This window comes from Mustela lutreola, chromosome 10 (assembly GCF_030435805.1).
Source record: "Mustela lutreola isolate mMusLut2 chromosome 10, mMusLut2.pri, whole genome shotgun sequence".
Taxonomy (NCBI): domain Eukaryota; kingdom Metazoa; phylum Chordata; class Mammalia; order Carnivora; family Mustelidae; genus Mustela; species Mustela lutreola.
In genome coordinates, this window is record NC_081299.1 from 26,196,946 (window position 1) to 26,212,198 (window position 15,253).

Sequence of the window (15,253 nt, forward strand, 5' to 3'; positions counted from 1 at the left end):
CACGGACCGTATCAGCAACATGAGATTTTATTTCAAGACACTGGAAGCTATTGACAGGTCTTGAACAGCCTTTTTAAAACATGACTTGCATTTGCAAAGAAGACTCTGTTGTAGTGGCAGTGGGAGGATGGGGAACTGTTACATGTTTGGTGCATGTAGAACATCTGGCCTACTTTCTGGCACAGAGAAAGAGCTCAATAATGAAGCTGACATTATTATCCCATTTTCCAGCTTTTTACCTCCCTGCATTGGAGGAAATAGGCACCCCCTCAGCCCCACAGGCTGACTTCTCTTGCCAAAAGCCCAAAACATTACTCTCCTTTGGGAACAGTGGTTTCAATAGTCAGGGGTCGCAGGCCATGGTGCCTACACGGTCCTTTGCATGGTGCATTTAGAAAGGGAGCTTGGTGGTGGGCATTGGCTGGTCTCCAGAAAAGAGTCAGCTCCCACCCACCCCACACCCCTTAACAGGGATAACAGGCAGGAAACAGGCAGAGCTGGTCCCTCAGGGATGACAGCAATGTCTCCTGGAAGTAGGGCTGAGTCAAGGGTCAGTCTGAGCCAGAGGACATGTCAAAGATGATAAGGAAGTTCAGGAATGCCCAGGCTGAGGACTGGGGAATGTGGAAGTGGGGCTGGAGAACCAGGGTATTTACCCCAAAGATACAGATGTAGTGAAAAGAAGGGCCATCTGAACCCAATGTTTATAGCAGCAATGGCCACGGTGGCCAAACTGTGGAAAGAACCAAGATGCCCTTCAACGGACGAATGGATAAGGAAGATGTGGTCCATATACACTATGGAATATTATGCCTCCATCAGAAAGGATGAATACCCAACTTTTGTATCAGCATGGACGGGCCTGGAAGAGATGGTGCTGAGTGAAATAAGTCAAGCAGAGAGAGTCGATTATCATATGGTCTCACTTACTTGTGGAGCATAACAAATAACATGGAGGACAAGGGGAGATGGAGAGGAGAAGGGAGTTGAGGGAAATTGGAAGGGGAGGTGAACCATGACAGACTATGGACTCTGAAAAACAATCTGAGGGTTTTGAAGGGGCGGGGGGTGGGAGGTTGGGGGAACCAGGTGGTGGGTATTGGAGAGGGCACAGATTGCATGGAACACTGGGTGTGGTGCAAAAACAATGAATACTGTTACGCTGAAAAGAAATAGAAAAATTTTTTTTAAAGAGAGAGAAGAATGAGAGGGGAAAGGATCGCAGATACAAGGCAGGCACCATTGTCCAATGGCCCTCCAGCCTCTTCCCCTCCATTGGTTCCTGTCTCCCCAGAAAGAAACTCTTCTGCAGCCCAGATGCCTTTGCCCTGCCTTTTTCCCTTGCAAGCTTCCTAAACGGGTATAGTCTGCATGTTCCCCACCTGTTGCCCTCTGGCTTCTGTCCCCACGGCTCTGCTGAATTTTTCTGCCAAAAGTCACCAGAGACCTTGACTGACCTCCCTGCAGATGGTGTTCCTGCAAGACACGTTCATGACATTGTCCCCTCCCCTGTGTGCCCCAGTCTACCCTGCCACAAACAACACTCTTTCTCGCCTGCTTCCTAAAGTCAGCTCTCCCTAGAGCTCTGTGGACCCTCTTCTCTTGCCACCCAGCACGCACTCCAAGGCCACATCCTGGGGCTCCCATCACACCTTCGGGGCTGAGGACTCCCAAACTACATCTCCAGCCATTGCTGTCAACTGCTGGCCATGGACAGACCACATGGTTGGCCTCTAACCCCTCCCACTCAGCACGGGAAGCACTGAACTCACTAACTCCCAAAGATCTGGAAAGAACCTATGCACTACCTTTCCCTCTCCAAACAACCTGCTTTTCCTCCTGTATTCCTTACTTCCATCAGCGGACCCAGCACCTGTCCAATCACCAAAACCAGCAACCTGGGAATCATCCAGGGTCTTCCTCCTACCTACCCCCTGCATCCACTCAGACCCCATATACCAGCTGTGCTTACAACTGCTTCCCAAATCCATCCCTCTGGCTCCTCTCTTGCTTAAATCAATTGTGGTAACTTGTACCTCACATCTCACGTGCCTCTCATCTTGAACAGAGGGAGCATTCTGAACACGCAGTCGATCCTTATTATTCACAGATTCCATATTTATGAGTTTGTCTAGCCACTAAAATGTATTTGTTTAACCCCCAAATCAATACACCCAGTGCTTTTGTAGTCATTCTTGGAGGTGCACAGAGGAGCCGAGAATTTGAGATCCCTCCCTTCCCGATGTGCAGGTTCCCAACTGCGATTCCCAGCTGCCGTCTTCTTTCAGCTCTGAAACTTGGAACAAATGTCCTATCTGAAGGCAATTTTCTCCTTTTGGGGCTTTTTGTTGGTGATGTTGCTGTTTAAGTGGGCCCCCAAGCTTAACATTGAGGAGTGGTCCAGTTCCTGAGCACAAGGAGGCTGCGATGAGCCTCGGGGAGAAAACCCATGAGGTCGATGAGCTTCGCTCTGGCGTGATGTATGGTGCCTTGGCTGTGAGTTAAGTGTTAATGACTCCACAATATATATTAGATAAGGTGTCTTTAAGAAGAAACACACATAAGACAAGGTTATGGGTTGATGGGCTGATGAACATTTAACAACCAGAGCCTCGCAGATCCTAACACTGCCTTTCCCCCACTGGCCACGATGCAGTTTTTGCTAACTCCATGTTTGTGGTGACTTTACAGAACATGAGAACCACGGATAGTGCGAACCAACTGTACCAGTATGAACGTAGCTTCCTTCCTTCCCTCACTCCTCTCTCTGCACACAAGACACAGCCAAACTCCTTAGCACAGGGTTCTCAGTCTTTTATGGTCCAGGCTATCCTTGCCAAGCTTCCAGACACCTTCTGGTGCCCCCACCGCCCCCACTCAGTCTGCTCTCTAAAGCTCTTCCATTGTCTTTCTTTATAAGATTTGTTTATTTATTTGGGGAGGAGGGGCAGGGAGAGAGAGAGAAAGACTCTCCAAGCAGACTCCCAGCTGAGCATGGAGCCCAGCTCAGGGCTCAATCCTACAATCCTGAGATCATGACCTGAATGGAAACAAGAGTCAGATGTTTAGTCAACAGATCCAGCAAGGTGCCCCTCTTCCATTAAGTTTCTTTTTAAAAAATTTTTTCATTTATTTATGTGTGAGAGAGAGACAGAGAGAGAGAGAGCACAAGCAGGGGGAGTGGCAGGCAGAAGGAGGGGAGCAGGCTCCCCTCTGACCAGGGATCTAGATGTGGGATTCAATCCCAGGACTCTGGGATCATGACCTGAGCCAAAGGCAGATGCTTAACAGACTAAGCCACCCAGGGGTCCCTTCCATTGTCTTTCACAGAGCTCCTCTGCAGCTCTCTTCTTCAGAGGCCTCTCCTCCTCAGCATTTCTTGGTGAACTCCTATACATCCTTCAAGAACCAACTTACCTTGTCCGGATCTCCCTTTGACGGAATTTGACACTCCCTTCCTTGTTGGATGTCGCTTATAGCACCTCTCCCAATGTTGGACCTAATCCATCCAAGCGTTCCCCCCTTTCCTATGCTTTTTGAGATTTGTTTATTTATTTGTCATCATTATGTTTGCTGAACCAATGATGTGTTCCCAACATCATTGGTTCAGCAAACATAAATGCAGCCTCACTCGTTTCCAAGCACCATCCCGGTGCCAGGAGTATAGCAGTGAATAAAACAAAGCATTGTCCCATGCACACAACACTGTGTCTAGAAGGTGTGGCCCGTGGACGGGTGTGTACATGTGGGGTTGCATCGTGCTTGCTAGGGATAGGTGGTTTCTGTGGCTCCTGGACACACAGTCCTTTGAATTCTGACTCTGTGTGATCTGATGATAAAGGACATCTTAGAAGCTCATTAGGATAAAAGGCTGTGTCTCTGCACTGATGAGAAGCTCTGTAGGGGTGCCCCCTGTGCCCCCTGCCTACCCCTCTGACAGTCACTGTCTGGTCTGCGTTTTGCCTCTCCAAACCAAAGTCAACACTCACCCACAGGAGACTTTCCCTAGCGAGTATGTCTGCCTCCTCCTCCCTTCTCTGCCTTCCCTCCTTCTCAGAGAGAAAAGGCCTAGGAATAAGGAAAAGAGAGGACGTCACTTTCTGTGAATGCCCACCACGTGCCAGGCATGGTGGGAGGGGGGCAGTTCAGTTCCCACATATCAGAGGTAATCATAAAAAGGGCTTCCTTCTTGCCAGGCTCTGTTCTAGAGCTGTACCTCTTTGAGCTGGGTTAACCAGCACTGCAGCCCTACCAGGGAGGCAATGTCACTGTCCCACTCTGCAGATAAGAAACGGAGGCATCACATGGCAAGGAAGAGGCAGAAGTGGGATTCGGGCCCCACAGGCTGTGCTCGGTCACTGGGCAGCATCATGCATATTCCGTGTCCCCCATCCCCCGTGCCGCCTCAGGGGCACAAAATGTCTCACTGTACTTTGGAGGAGAGGGAAATTGCCCAGATCTCAAAGTACCAGAGGTGAGATTCAAATCCAGAGGTATGAGATTCCCAATGCAGGGTGGGGGTCCAGAGGCAGAGATCCCCTGCCTTACAACAGTTCCCTGAAATGCCTCCCCCATCAGACATGGAGGCCCCAGCTCTGGACAGGACTTGTCTGTTCCCAAGCGCTTCCTGCTGGGGCTCACCCTAGAGGCCGTTCTGACACCAGGGTATCTCCGGGCCCCCATCTGTGTGCCTGCCCAGGCTCTCCAGATCCTTTCTTTATCTGAGTAGCCTTGTACCAAACATAATACCTGGAACACAGCAGTGTCTAGGCAATGATTCTTGAATTGAGAACAAGGGTTATTTTGTGTGGTGTTGAGGATGGAGGGGTCCATGTATGTGTCTCTTTTGGGGAAGGGGTGGCTCTCTGCACAATCCCTCATGTCCCCAGCATAAGGGTACAAATACTGAGCTGGAGTCCAGCAGCCACGGGATGGTGGGGGAAGGCAGCCTGGGCCCAGAAACCTGCTCCATGCCCCCTCGGCCATCGTGAGAGGCTCTGTACAGCTGGTACTAGACTTCTCAGCAGGCCACCAAAGCCAGGTGGGTGATTTCCTGGGGGCCAGGGGCTGGTCTGCCTTATGCCCTGCTCACTAGTCCCTTTTGGTGTGGATTGATTTGTTTATGCAACAGATAGGTCCTACTTGGAATGAGCTCAGTTAAGACCAAGTATTCCAATATAGTCACAATGATGGGGAAGTTCAAGGCCATGGAAGCTCTAAGCCACGTGGAACAGCAGTCAGGGAAGGCTTCTTGGAGGAGTACCAGGTGCTGAGAAAGGCAAGGGAAGGGTATCCAAGGGTAGGCAGTGGATGGGGCAAATGCATATGGGCTGGAGACAGAGTTTGCAAGTCATGGCGTTTCGGGAAAATAACTGAAGCCAGAAGAATGGAAGGCCAGAGAGCAGCCCCTAGAGTCCCAAGAAGGAGCATGCAGACTTTTTGGAGAAGGCTGAGAAAGCAGGACAGACATCAGCTCCTCCCACACAAGGCCAGAGATGAGAGGACAAGCAGGGGCTCAGAACGGACCTACTTTTCTCCCCTCACAGGATGCCTGGACTCTGGACTCAGCGCCCCAGGAAGAGTGAACCATGAACCCTTCAGTGTCTGGGCCTCCTCAGAGGCAGTCTGGGGAGGCTGGGGCCCAGCCAATGGCAGTGGCAGGCGCAGCGAGCCCTCCTCCTCGGCCAGCGGCACACCCAGCTGCCTGCTGACTCCACAGGCTCTGTCCCAGAATGTGCTGCCCCAAACACCCTCCCTCCTTCTGACATGAGTTCCAGTTGCCTGCAGAGTCCGATTTCCAGCGGCCAGGAGCCAGTACACAGAGAGCCCTGAGGAGTAGCCCCCCAGGTAAGATCACTTGTGTCCATATGGACCCTTGGCATATGGGGCAGAGGGAGACTTCTCCAGTGGCAAGGCGAGAGGGGGGGGTCTGGACAGAGCTACCATCCTGGGTTCTGATGGGACAGGAATGGAGGGTTCTTCCCTCCTCTGCCCTGCGTTCTTCCTGCTCTCTCCAGCTCAGAAGAGGTGGGAACCAGGGACGGAATGGGAGAGGGGCTCACAGGGGTGCCAGCAGCTGAATGAGCAAGGGAGGCAGCGCTGTCTGGGCCTGCAGAGTCCCACCCACCACACCCCAGGTGGGATGGGCCAAAAGCCTCTGGGGACTAAGGGCTGGAGTCTCCCAGGCTGCTCCCAGGAGAGCAGCCAGGAGTTCCGCCCACACTGGGCGGGCCTGAGCAAAGGCAAGCCCATGACTCACAACCAAGCGGTAGGTGGTATAGACAGAGCAGAGGAGAGATAGGGTGAGAGCAAGACACTTCCAGCCTCCCTTCCCTGGCACCCACCTGGCGGAGGAGAGGGTGGGCACAGACCAGATGGGCAAGCAGCTTCCTGAAACTTAAGCAAAGGGGCACAGGCCCAAAGTGAGGTTCAAATCCCGGCTCTGCTGCTTCCCAGCTGAGCAACTATGAGCAAATTAATTAACCTCTCTGTGCTCCACTTTCCTCATCTGGAAATTGGGAATAAAAAAATATCATACCCTTTCATAGAGTTGCTGTACTGGTTCACACAAAGTGCTGAGAACAGTGCCTGGAGCGGTGTGACTAACCCATAAGTGTTGGCCCATCCGCAGCAGATTCCACAGGCCATCAGGACCGCACAGTGACCGATGCGTACACGTGCCCTGCGAAGGGCATCAGGAACCCCTCAGAGCAAGAGGCTGTGCAGTCCCCCTGAAGTCCCAGGGGAGGCCAGCAGGTGAAACCACAGTGCCTTGGTCTCGGGGGACCCCCCCCCCCAGACCCAGCCCCGCCCCACCAGGAACCAGGCAGAATTCCAAGACAGGAAGTGAAAGTCTGGTCCTGAGAGGCAGTCACATTTCGTAAATGGAGGTAGATCTGATACCTGTGTTCATCCCGCCGAACTCAACAGCAAAACTGACCAGAGCAGCATTTCCCATTTTGCAGTTGAGACAAGACTATTCCATACCATGATTTAAAAAAAAAAAAAAAAAGGTTTTGTTTAAAGTAGTTCAGGCAATGCTCCATATTCCTTCCCTTTTGGGGATTCAAGTGTCTGTCAATGTATTCGCTTGGTCAAGTAAGGGCCCTATTTAACTTTGCTGATCGCTTCTCGGCCCTTTTGGCTAAGATCAAGTATAACTTTGCTAAACCTACGTTTGCCTACCTTTCTTGAACGCAGAATCCTTTCTTTCACTGTTCCAGTTACCAAACTATGGGCAGGGTTCCACGGAACACCAGTTTAGGAATCCCCAGAACACCAGGCTACTCTGGGAACATTATTGGAGAAAGAGAACAATTGTCCCCTACTTTATTTTTCAGCAGGGTTGCCACTGGCCTTGCTTCAAGTGACCTGCACGTGAGCAAGACATTGCCTGAGTATTTACAGAGTGTTAGACCAGATGGGAGTTTGGGGACAAATTTCCTGCAGTCTCTCCCACCAAACCCCCTAAGCCAAGTAAAGGGCAAGGAGCAGGTTCCCCTTAGGAGAGGCTAAGAGGAGAGGGGCTCAAAAGGAGAGAAGTCTTCCTAAGGCTCTGCCCCCTAAGGAGAAGGACCAGAGTTGGAACAGAGGGAGAGGGCAGAATGTCCCATAACTCAAGCTTTCACGCTGCAGGACCACAAGACCAGAGCCTCAGCCCTGGGAGGAAAGAGTAGCTCCCTGAACCCACCTTCCCCCACTTTTATGGATTCTGGATTTAATTACCTGGGTTCTGACCCCAGCTCTGCCTTTAGTAGTTGTGCAACCTTCATAGCCCCCTGAACCTCCGTTTCCTCCATCTGTAAAATGGGGACAACAATAGAATCTAGCTCCTCTGTGACTGTGGGAATTGAGTACAGATAATATATTTCCATAAGGTGCTCAGAGTCAGTATTCAATAAATGTGAGAAATCATTATTTCCCAGCAGGAGCGGCCAACGCCTGGGTCCACTATGAACTGGGGGATCTTCGAAGGGCTCCTGAGCGGGGTCAACAAGTACTCCACTGCCTTTGGGCGCATCTGGCTGTCTCTGGTCTTCATCTTCCGCGTGCTGGTGTACCTGGTGACGGCTGAGCGGGTGTGGAGCGATGACCACAAGGATTTTGACTGCAACACCAAGCAGCCGGGATGCTCCAATGTCTGCTTTGATGAGTTCTTCCCCGTGTCCCACGTGCGCCTCTGGGCCCTGCAACTTATCCTGGTCACCTGCCCCTCGCTGCTCGTGGTCATGCACGTGGCCTACCGAGAGGCTCGGGAGAAGAAGCACCAAGAAGCGGTGGGGGAGGACGGCGGGCGCCTCTACCTGCACCCCGGCAAGAAGCGGGGTGGGCTCTGGTGGACGTATGTCTGCAGCCTGGTGTTCAAGGCCGCCGTGGACACCGCCTTCCTCTATGTGTTCCACTCATTCTACCCCAGATATACCCTTCCTCATGTGGTCAAGTGCCATATAGCTCCGTGTCCCAACACAGTGGACTGCTTCATCTCCAAGCCCTCAGAGAAGAACATCTTCACTCTCTTCATGGTGGCCACAGCCGCCATTTGCATCCTGCTCAACCTCGTAGAGCTGGTCTACCTGGTGAGCAAGAGGTGCCACGAGGGCTTGGCGGCGAGGAGAGCCAGGGCCCCAGGCATGGGCCATTGCCCGGATGGTGCCACCTCTTCCTGCAAGGGGGACGACCTCCTCTCAGGTGACCTCATCTTTCTGGGCTCGGATGCTCACCCTCCTCTCTTACCAGATCTCCCTCGAGACCACGTGACCAAGACCATCCTGTGAGAGCCGCCTCATCAAACCCGGCATCTCCCACAGTGCAGCCTTGGGGGCAGGCAGCAGGGAGGGTCCGGCACCTGCCCCAGCTGTGGGGCCTTGGGCCAGTGACCCCTCTGAGTTGAACCTGCATTTCCTTTTATGTAAGACGGAAGTGAAGCCCACATCACAGGGTGTTGCTATGAGAAGTGGTTTCTTTAGAAAACGGATGTGCAAGTACATTGGGGGGGCGGGGCAGGGGACGGTCAAGGCTTAATAAAAGTCAACTCATCCACTTGATTCAAGGTGCCATTCAGTCCTTTGGCCTTTGTGACCCTTCTCAGGTCACTGCTCAACCTCTGTGTCCCTGCAAAAGGCTGAACCTGACCCGGCCTTGTGAGGGGCCATTCCTTCCCCCAGCAAAGTGTCCCCAGAACTCCTGGGGGTCATGCCACCTGCTCATGCTCTAAACAACCCTTTATCCCAGTTGCAAATTGAGGTCCGAGGACTATCTGAAAATATAATGGGGCTTGGCCTGTGGGAAGCTGTGTGTTGCCATGGAAAGTTCATGAACTTTTGAGTCAGAACACTTGAGTTCGAACCCATGCTCCACTGGGACTCTGGGAAAGGGACTTCAGCTCCTCTCCAAAATGGGTTAATAATACGGAGCCTGGGGGGGGGGGGGGGGGGATGGATGAGTTCATGGCTATGGATGGGGTAAGCCAGCTGTAAAAGGCCACATAAATGTTAATCATTGGTATTAGGAAGTGCTCAATAAATGCTTGTGGGAAATGAAGCAGAGGAGCCCCTCCCTGGCTGCTCGTTAACCCTCACTATCCCAGCCACCAGGACAGCTGGGATGCAGGCCCAAGGCCCCTCTGCAACCCCCACTGGGAAGTATCCTGACTTTCCCAGAAGGCTTCCCCAGAGGCCCATAGAGGACGGACCTCCACTGGACCCACACCACCTGGGACACTTCCTGCTGCCCACCTGCATTCTTCATCTCTGCCAGGGCAGCAGGTGTCCTCCTCTAAAAGAACCATGATCAGCTCCTCCCATCCCCTCCACAGCTCACCAGCAGCCCAAGCTCTAGCCTCCGGAAATGTCCCCGCCAGGGTGGGATGTGATCCTGGGCTGGATCAAGGTTGCCCCTCTCCGTGGATGGCAGCTGCTCTGGACCGTGCTTCCAGAGCAAAGGGCAGGAGAGAGGACTGGGGACAGAGAGACCAGGGACAATAAGGTAATGGGAAGGGGGTGTGGCAACAGATAGGGACCACTGGTGCTGACCCGGACCCTGTCATAAGGATACCCTCCTGCACTGCTCCCCCCAAAGACAGCTTCACCCACATACCTGCCAGCCCAGGGAGCCAGACCCAGCCATGCCCATCGAGGCTGGAAAGAAGGCGTGGGCCAGGGGAGAGAGCCGCAGGTGTTTGCTCTGAATATGTGCCCGGGGAAGTCCGCCTGCCTGCCCACCCGCTCACTCTCCCTTGGCTCATTGGCTCAGAAAGCTCCACCCAGCACAGGAGTGAGGAACAAAAGCTGCCTCCGGGAGGCCCTCAGGCAGACAGACAAGCCCAGGGACCGGAGAGTCGCTGCTAGACCGGAGAAAGGTGAGGCCCAAATTGGGCAGCAGACCGGGCTGGGAAGCAGGGACCGGATGGGCTGAGGATCCCCAGAACACGGGCTGAAGCCTGGGCTCCGGGGAGGAGAAGGGGGGGGAGGGGGATAGACGATCCCTGGAGAAACCCCAAGGAACCCCAAGGAGGGGGAGGGATGTCCTGTCAGTCCAAAGGGAAGATAGAGAACCAGAGAAGAGACAAGGAGGTAGGGGTCTGAAAGAGGGGGTTTCAGTTCAGCAAACGTCTATCCATGTGTTCACCGGGCCTGGCCAGGTGCTGAGTGCTAGGGAAACAGATGCATGAGCTGTAGAAGCCTGCCCTCCAGGCACTGATGGTCTGGCCTGGAGGCAGGGAAACAGACCATCTGAGTACTGTGATCGATTCCACAGAGAAGGGTCCTCGGAAAATGTCCCAGGGTCACAAGCTCTGAAGATCCTGAGGTCTGAGTCAGGACAGAGGAGGGGTACAGGCCAGGATGGAACCTGATGGCGCTCCAGATAAGGGGGTGTGGAGAACTGAGAGCACCTGGAGAGGGGCCTGACCGGGAGTAATGGGGGAGCTGGCTAGCACAGAAGGAGGGTGTTCCTGGGAGAAGTAAGGGATGGGGGGAGGACCGAACCAGAATCCAGAATCCTGCCTCCTTCCCTTCCCCAGTCCCTCCCTAAAGCTGAAATGGTTGGAATTCCAGAGAAACCCAGTGTGGTCAGGACAGTCGGCACTGGGTGGGGGAGGGGTGTGGGGGGGGGGGAATGCCAAACCCCAGGGTTCCAAAGAGCCTGCTTAGTCTGGGAGGAAATGTCGGGGCTGGGGTTGTCCTGGGCCTCTCGCTAGGTGAGGTGTGAGGGGAGGACGGCTATCACTCAGGGGGCCACCAAAGAGGCCAATAGCAACACGCCCAGCACAGGGCCGGGCTCCCGTTGGCACTCCATAGAAGTTGCAGGAAGATAAAGACACACCACCCTCCCCTCCTGACCCTGTCCAGTCCTGGCAGCTGGAAGTCACCCAATCCATACCGTCTTCATCCTGTTTCTATAGAAGCCGTGTGATCTACAGGGCTGAAACCTGGGGTCGAAGAAGTTGGCAGGTATGTGCATGTGAGATGATTACCCTTCACGTTTATCTATGACTTTATAGAATAAACTCGTCCCTGGTTTTAGAACTGGAAGGTGGGGGTTCGAGGCCAGCCCTGCCACTTCCAGCTGGGAGCCTAGCTTGGGTGCCTCGCTGGGCCTTAGCTTCCTCCCCTGTGAGATGGGGATAAGAGCCATCCCGACCCCACCAAGTCATGGCAAGTGAGGACGTGATGACAGAGGGTTGGTGAAAGGGCTTTGCCAATTGCACCTTTAACAAAGGACACCCACTTCCAGGCTCTCCCGGCCTCGTGGCCCCCACGCCCCGAGTGGGTGCTCCCCGCTGCAGACGGTCCCCGTGAGGAAGCAAGGACACAGTCGTCATGAACTGGGCGTCCCTGCAGGGCCTCCTGAGCGGGGTCAACAAGTACTCCACGGCGCTGGGCCGCATCTGGCTGTCGGTGGTGTTCATCTTCCGCGTGCTGGTATACGTGGTGGCGGCCGAGGAGGTGTGGGACGACGAGCAGAAGGACTTCGTCTGCAATACCAAGCAGCCGGGCTGCCCCAACGTCTGCTACGACGAGTTCTTCCCCGTGTCCCACGTGCGCCTCTGGGCCCTGCAGCTCATCCTGGTCACCTGCCCCTCGCTGCTCGTGGTCATGCACGTGGCCTACCGCCAGGAGCGTGAGCGCCGCCACCGCCTGAAGCACGGGCCCAACGCCCCGTCCCTGTACGACAACCCAAGCAAGAAGCGGGGTGGGCTCTGGTGGACCTACCTGCTGAGTCTCCTCTTCAAGGCGGCCGTCGACGCCGGGTTCCTCTACCTCTTCCACCGCCTCTATGAGGATTATGACATGCCGCGCGTGGTGGCCTGCTCTGAGTCCCCTTGCCCCCACACGGTGGACTGCTACATCTCCCGGCCCACCGAGAAGAAGGTCTTCACCTACTTCATGGTGGCCACCGCTGTCATCTGCATCCTGCTTAACCTCAGTGAGGTCACTTACCTGGTGGGCAAGAGGTGCCTGGAGACCTTCAGCCCAAGGAGCAAGCGGTCTCGGCACCGGGATCACCTGCCTGACACCTGCCCCCCGTACATCCTCTCCCAGGGAGAGCACCCCCAAGATGGGAACTCTGTCCTAATGAAGGCTGGGTCAGCCACAATGGAGGCAGGTGGGTTTCCATGACCTGTGAGGGCAGTGGCGAGGACCACTGGGGCTGTAGGCTGTTCCCTAAGGCCACACCAGGGCAGTGGCATCTTTTCGGCCGCAGCGCGGGGGAGGAAGATGGTTGCGGGGCTCGGGAAGCCCGCCCCTGGAGAGCAGTTTGGTCCCTGTGTCCTGAGTCCCAGGGGAGGGAGGTTGACAGCTGGTGGGAATTTTGTATAAGGCAATGGGGTGTGTGAAAAACATTAATAAATGTGATTTTCCCAGTATTTTATAGCCTGGGTGGGGCATGGCGGCTAGAAGCATCGGGGGGTTCGGCACAGACCTCAGTAAGGAGGCCACAACCACTCAGTGGGCACCTGAGCCCCGGGACCTCAGATCTAAGCTCATCCATCTCACACACACACACACACACACACACCACAACATACACCACAAAAAGGGCACCCCCACGACACCGTGGGAATATGGAGAGGCCACTCCAGGGGCCTCTGGACTCTGCAAGCCGCTAGCCAAGGCAGGAGGAGTGGGACCGCAGGAGACTCTGGGCCCAGCACAGATCTGTTCTCCAGTGAACGCCTGTGGTTCAGGAGGCCCCTGCCTCCGCCATTCCAGCCTCCCTCACCCTGTCCAGCATGAGTCTCAGGGAAGCGAGTCTCCTCTGAGGGGGGGAAGGGAAGGCCTAGAAGGGGTACAATGGTGTTGAGAGCAAGCCCAGGATGGGGAGTCTGCCAGGGTGCCCCACGGGGTTAACCCCACAAGCCAGAAACCTACCGAGAGCATCCAAGCTAAAGGTCCCTCCCACAGCCTCAGATCTGAGGCATTTCCCTTCTCTTCCCCAGACTCGCATACCCTCATCTTCCCACCTCCACCCCCACCAGAGCCGCACCTCCAACCCAGACCTGCCTCTGAGCCCCAGAGCCTCCCACCATCTGCCCAGGGATCAACCCTCCAGGAGGCCCCCAGGTCTCCTCCAGTCAGCAGCTCCCAAAGGGACCGCAAGGACCCTCCTCACGCATCACCCACCCCGCACCCTGGATGGCTTGCCAGCCACCCAGCTGTCCGAGCCGGGAGCTATCCTGACACCCTCATGCCAGCCTCTCATGGCGCACGACCCAGTGCAGTATCACATCCCCCCAATTCCAACCCTAAACTCCGGAGTCAGCCCCCCCTCTCCCGCCTCTCTTCCACCGCTGGGACAGGGAGGCTTTCTACACACGCACCGGACTGCGGCGTTTCTTCTGCTTCAGAAACTTCCACGCCCACCACTGTCCCCCACTGCCCCTCCACCTGGTCCCTGCTGACCTCCCCGAGGTCACCCCTGCTTCCTCCCTCCTTGTCCTCGCCAATAATACCAAATGGCTTACAGGTCCCCAACCAGATATCAAGCTGCCTCACGCCTCGGGCCTTCAGATATGTGTTCCAGACACCGGGAATGCCCTTCCTTCCTCCTCTGGGACCCTTCCTCAGATCTCAAGGTCCGAACACTTAAGTCTAGCTTGTTCTTGGGCCGTTCTCCCCATCAGTCTGTGAGCCCTTCATGAGCAGGACGCTGACTCACCCAGGTCCCCAGCTACCTTTAATAAATTATTCATTTGGTAAATTTATTTGGTAAATTTTTATTTTTAAATTATTTAAACAATTAAATTTTAAATTAAATTAAAATAAATTTTAATTTATTATTATTTATTTGGTACATAAATAAATTACTCATTTGGTAAATGAGTAAATGGGCTATGAGCTGCTCGGGGAAGGGACTTGTCTTGTTTACCTGAATCCTTCACTACACCTTGGCCAGAGAGTGCAGATAAGTCGTCCTCTTGTGGATTTGTAAGTTCCATCATTGTTGATGTTTTAACTAAATCTAGCCTAACCGTTTCATTTATGGTTGAGTAAATTGGCCTAGAGTAGGGGGGAGGGGGACTTCCACGCCCATGCAGATGGGCTGAGTCTACAGGGGGCTGGGGTCTATAGAGAGCCTCTCTGCCTCCCCCTCCCCGAATCATGGGACAAGATCAGCAGTCACTTCGTCTTAGGTCAGGGTCCCTGAAAGCAGAGCCGATGGCAGGAATTCATGTGCCTGAGGATGAAGGAGTAAGGGAAGCAGGCAAGGGAAGAGACTGAGCTGGGTATGGGCTCAGGGGTATTTAGCCTTTACCCCTGTGCAGTGACGGGCCTTCCGACCATACATGCTGCCACTGAGTTGTTCCCGCTGGAGGAGAGGGCACCAGGCATTGAACTCCCGTATCAGTCAGTCGTTGGCTTGAGTCCAGCCCGTGGGCAGAAGGGCTGACAGGAAGGGGTAGGTGACTCCCATTTAATCAAGGTCAAATCTCCAGGGGCAGCCATAAGCCATGAGCATCCTATATTCACAGCTGCTAGGGAATGGGTGTCCCCAGCTAATGGGGATGTGGGCACGGCACCAATACCATCTACTGAACTCCTGATCCCAGGAAATAAGGGTAGCTCTACCTCCAATCCAGACCAGAGCTGTGACCACCCAATCCTAGAACATAGGCTGGCGCTCTCAATTGGTTCAGAACCACTCAGACCCAAACAACAGCCAAATGCTAGCCAGCAAACCAGGCATAGCCCACTCCCTGTGGGATACCAGAGTCCCCATCTCAGTGTCAGCCTCGGGGCCAGCATCGGGG

At 54.3% G+C, this 15,253-nt stretch overlaps 2 protein-coding genes across 4 annotated transcripts; both read left to right on the forward strand.

The window, feature by feature from the left end:
* The first annotated feature begins 5,704 nt into the window (after nucleotides 1–5,704).
* Nucleotides 5,705–9,524, forward strand: GJB5 (gap junction protein beta 5). 2 transcript variants are annotated; one of them, XM_059136334.1, is made up of 2 exons: nucleotides 5,705–5,847; nucleotides 7,926–9,524. In XM_059136334.1, exon 2 carries the CDS (start codon nucleotides 7,953–7,955, stop codon nucleotides 8,772–8,774), a length of 822 nt encoding a protein of 273 aa, XP_058992317.1. In that variant the 5' UTR covers nucleotides 5,705–5,847; nucleotides 7,926–7,952; the 3' UTR covers nucleotides 8,775–9,524. The 2 variants fall into 2 exon arrangements, with proteins under 2 accessions (XP_058992317.1, XP_058992316.1); XM_059136333.1 differs by having other exon boundaries at nucleotides 7,929–9,523.
* A 731-nt stretch (nucleotides 9,525–10,255) lies between these two features.
* On the forward strand, nucleotides 10,256–14,175 carry GJB4 (gap junction protein beta 4). 2 transcript variants are annotated; one of them, XM_059137826.1, is made up of 3 exons: nucleotides 10,256–10,357; nucleotides 11,349–11,450; nucleotides 11,734–14,175. In XM_059137826.1, exon 3 carries the CDS (start codon nucleotides 11,820–11,822, stop codon nucleotides 12,618–12,620), a length of 801 nt encoding a protein of 266 aa, XP_058993809.1. In that variant the 5' UTR covers nucleotides 10,256–10,357; nucleotides 11,349–11,450; nucleotides 11,734–11,819; the 3' UTR covers nucleotides 12,621–14,175. The 2 variants fall into 2 exon arrangements, with proteins under 2 accessions (XP_058993809.1, XP_058993808.1); XM_059137825.1 differs by having other exon boundaries at nucleotides 10,257–10,357; nucleotides 11,402–11,450.
* Nucleotides 14,176–15,253: the final 1,078 nt, after the last annotated feature.

What these genes read in the sequence shown, in the direction of transcription:
- GJB5 (XM_059136334.1), top strand. Translation starts at nt 7,953, where the DNA reads ATGAACTGGGGGATCTTCGAAGGGCTCCTGAGCGGGGTCAACAAGTAC.
- GJB4 (XM_059137826.1), top strand. Translation starts at nt 11,820, where the DNA reads ATGAACTGGGCGTCCCTGCAGGGCCTCCTGAGCGGGGTCAACAAGTAC.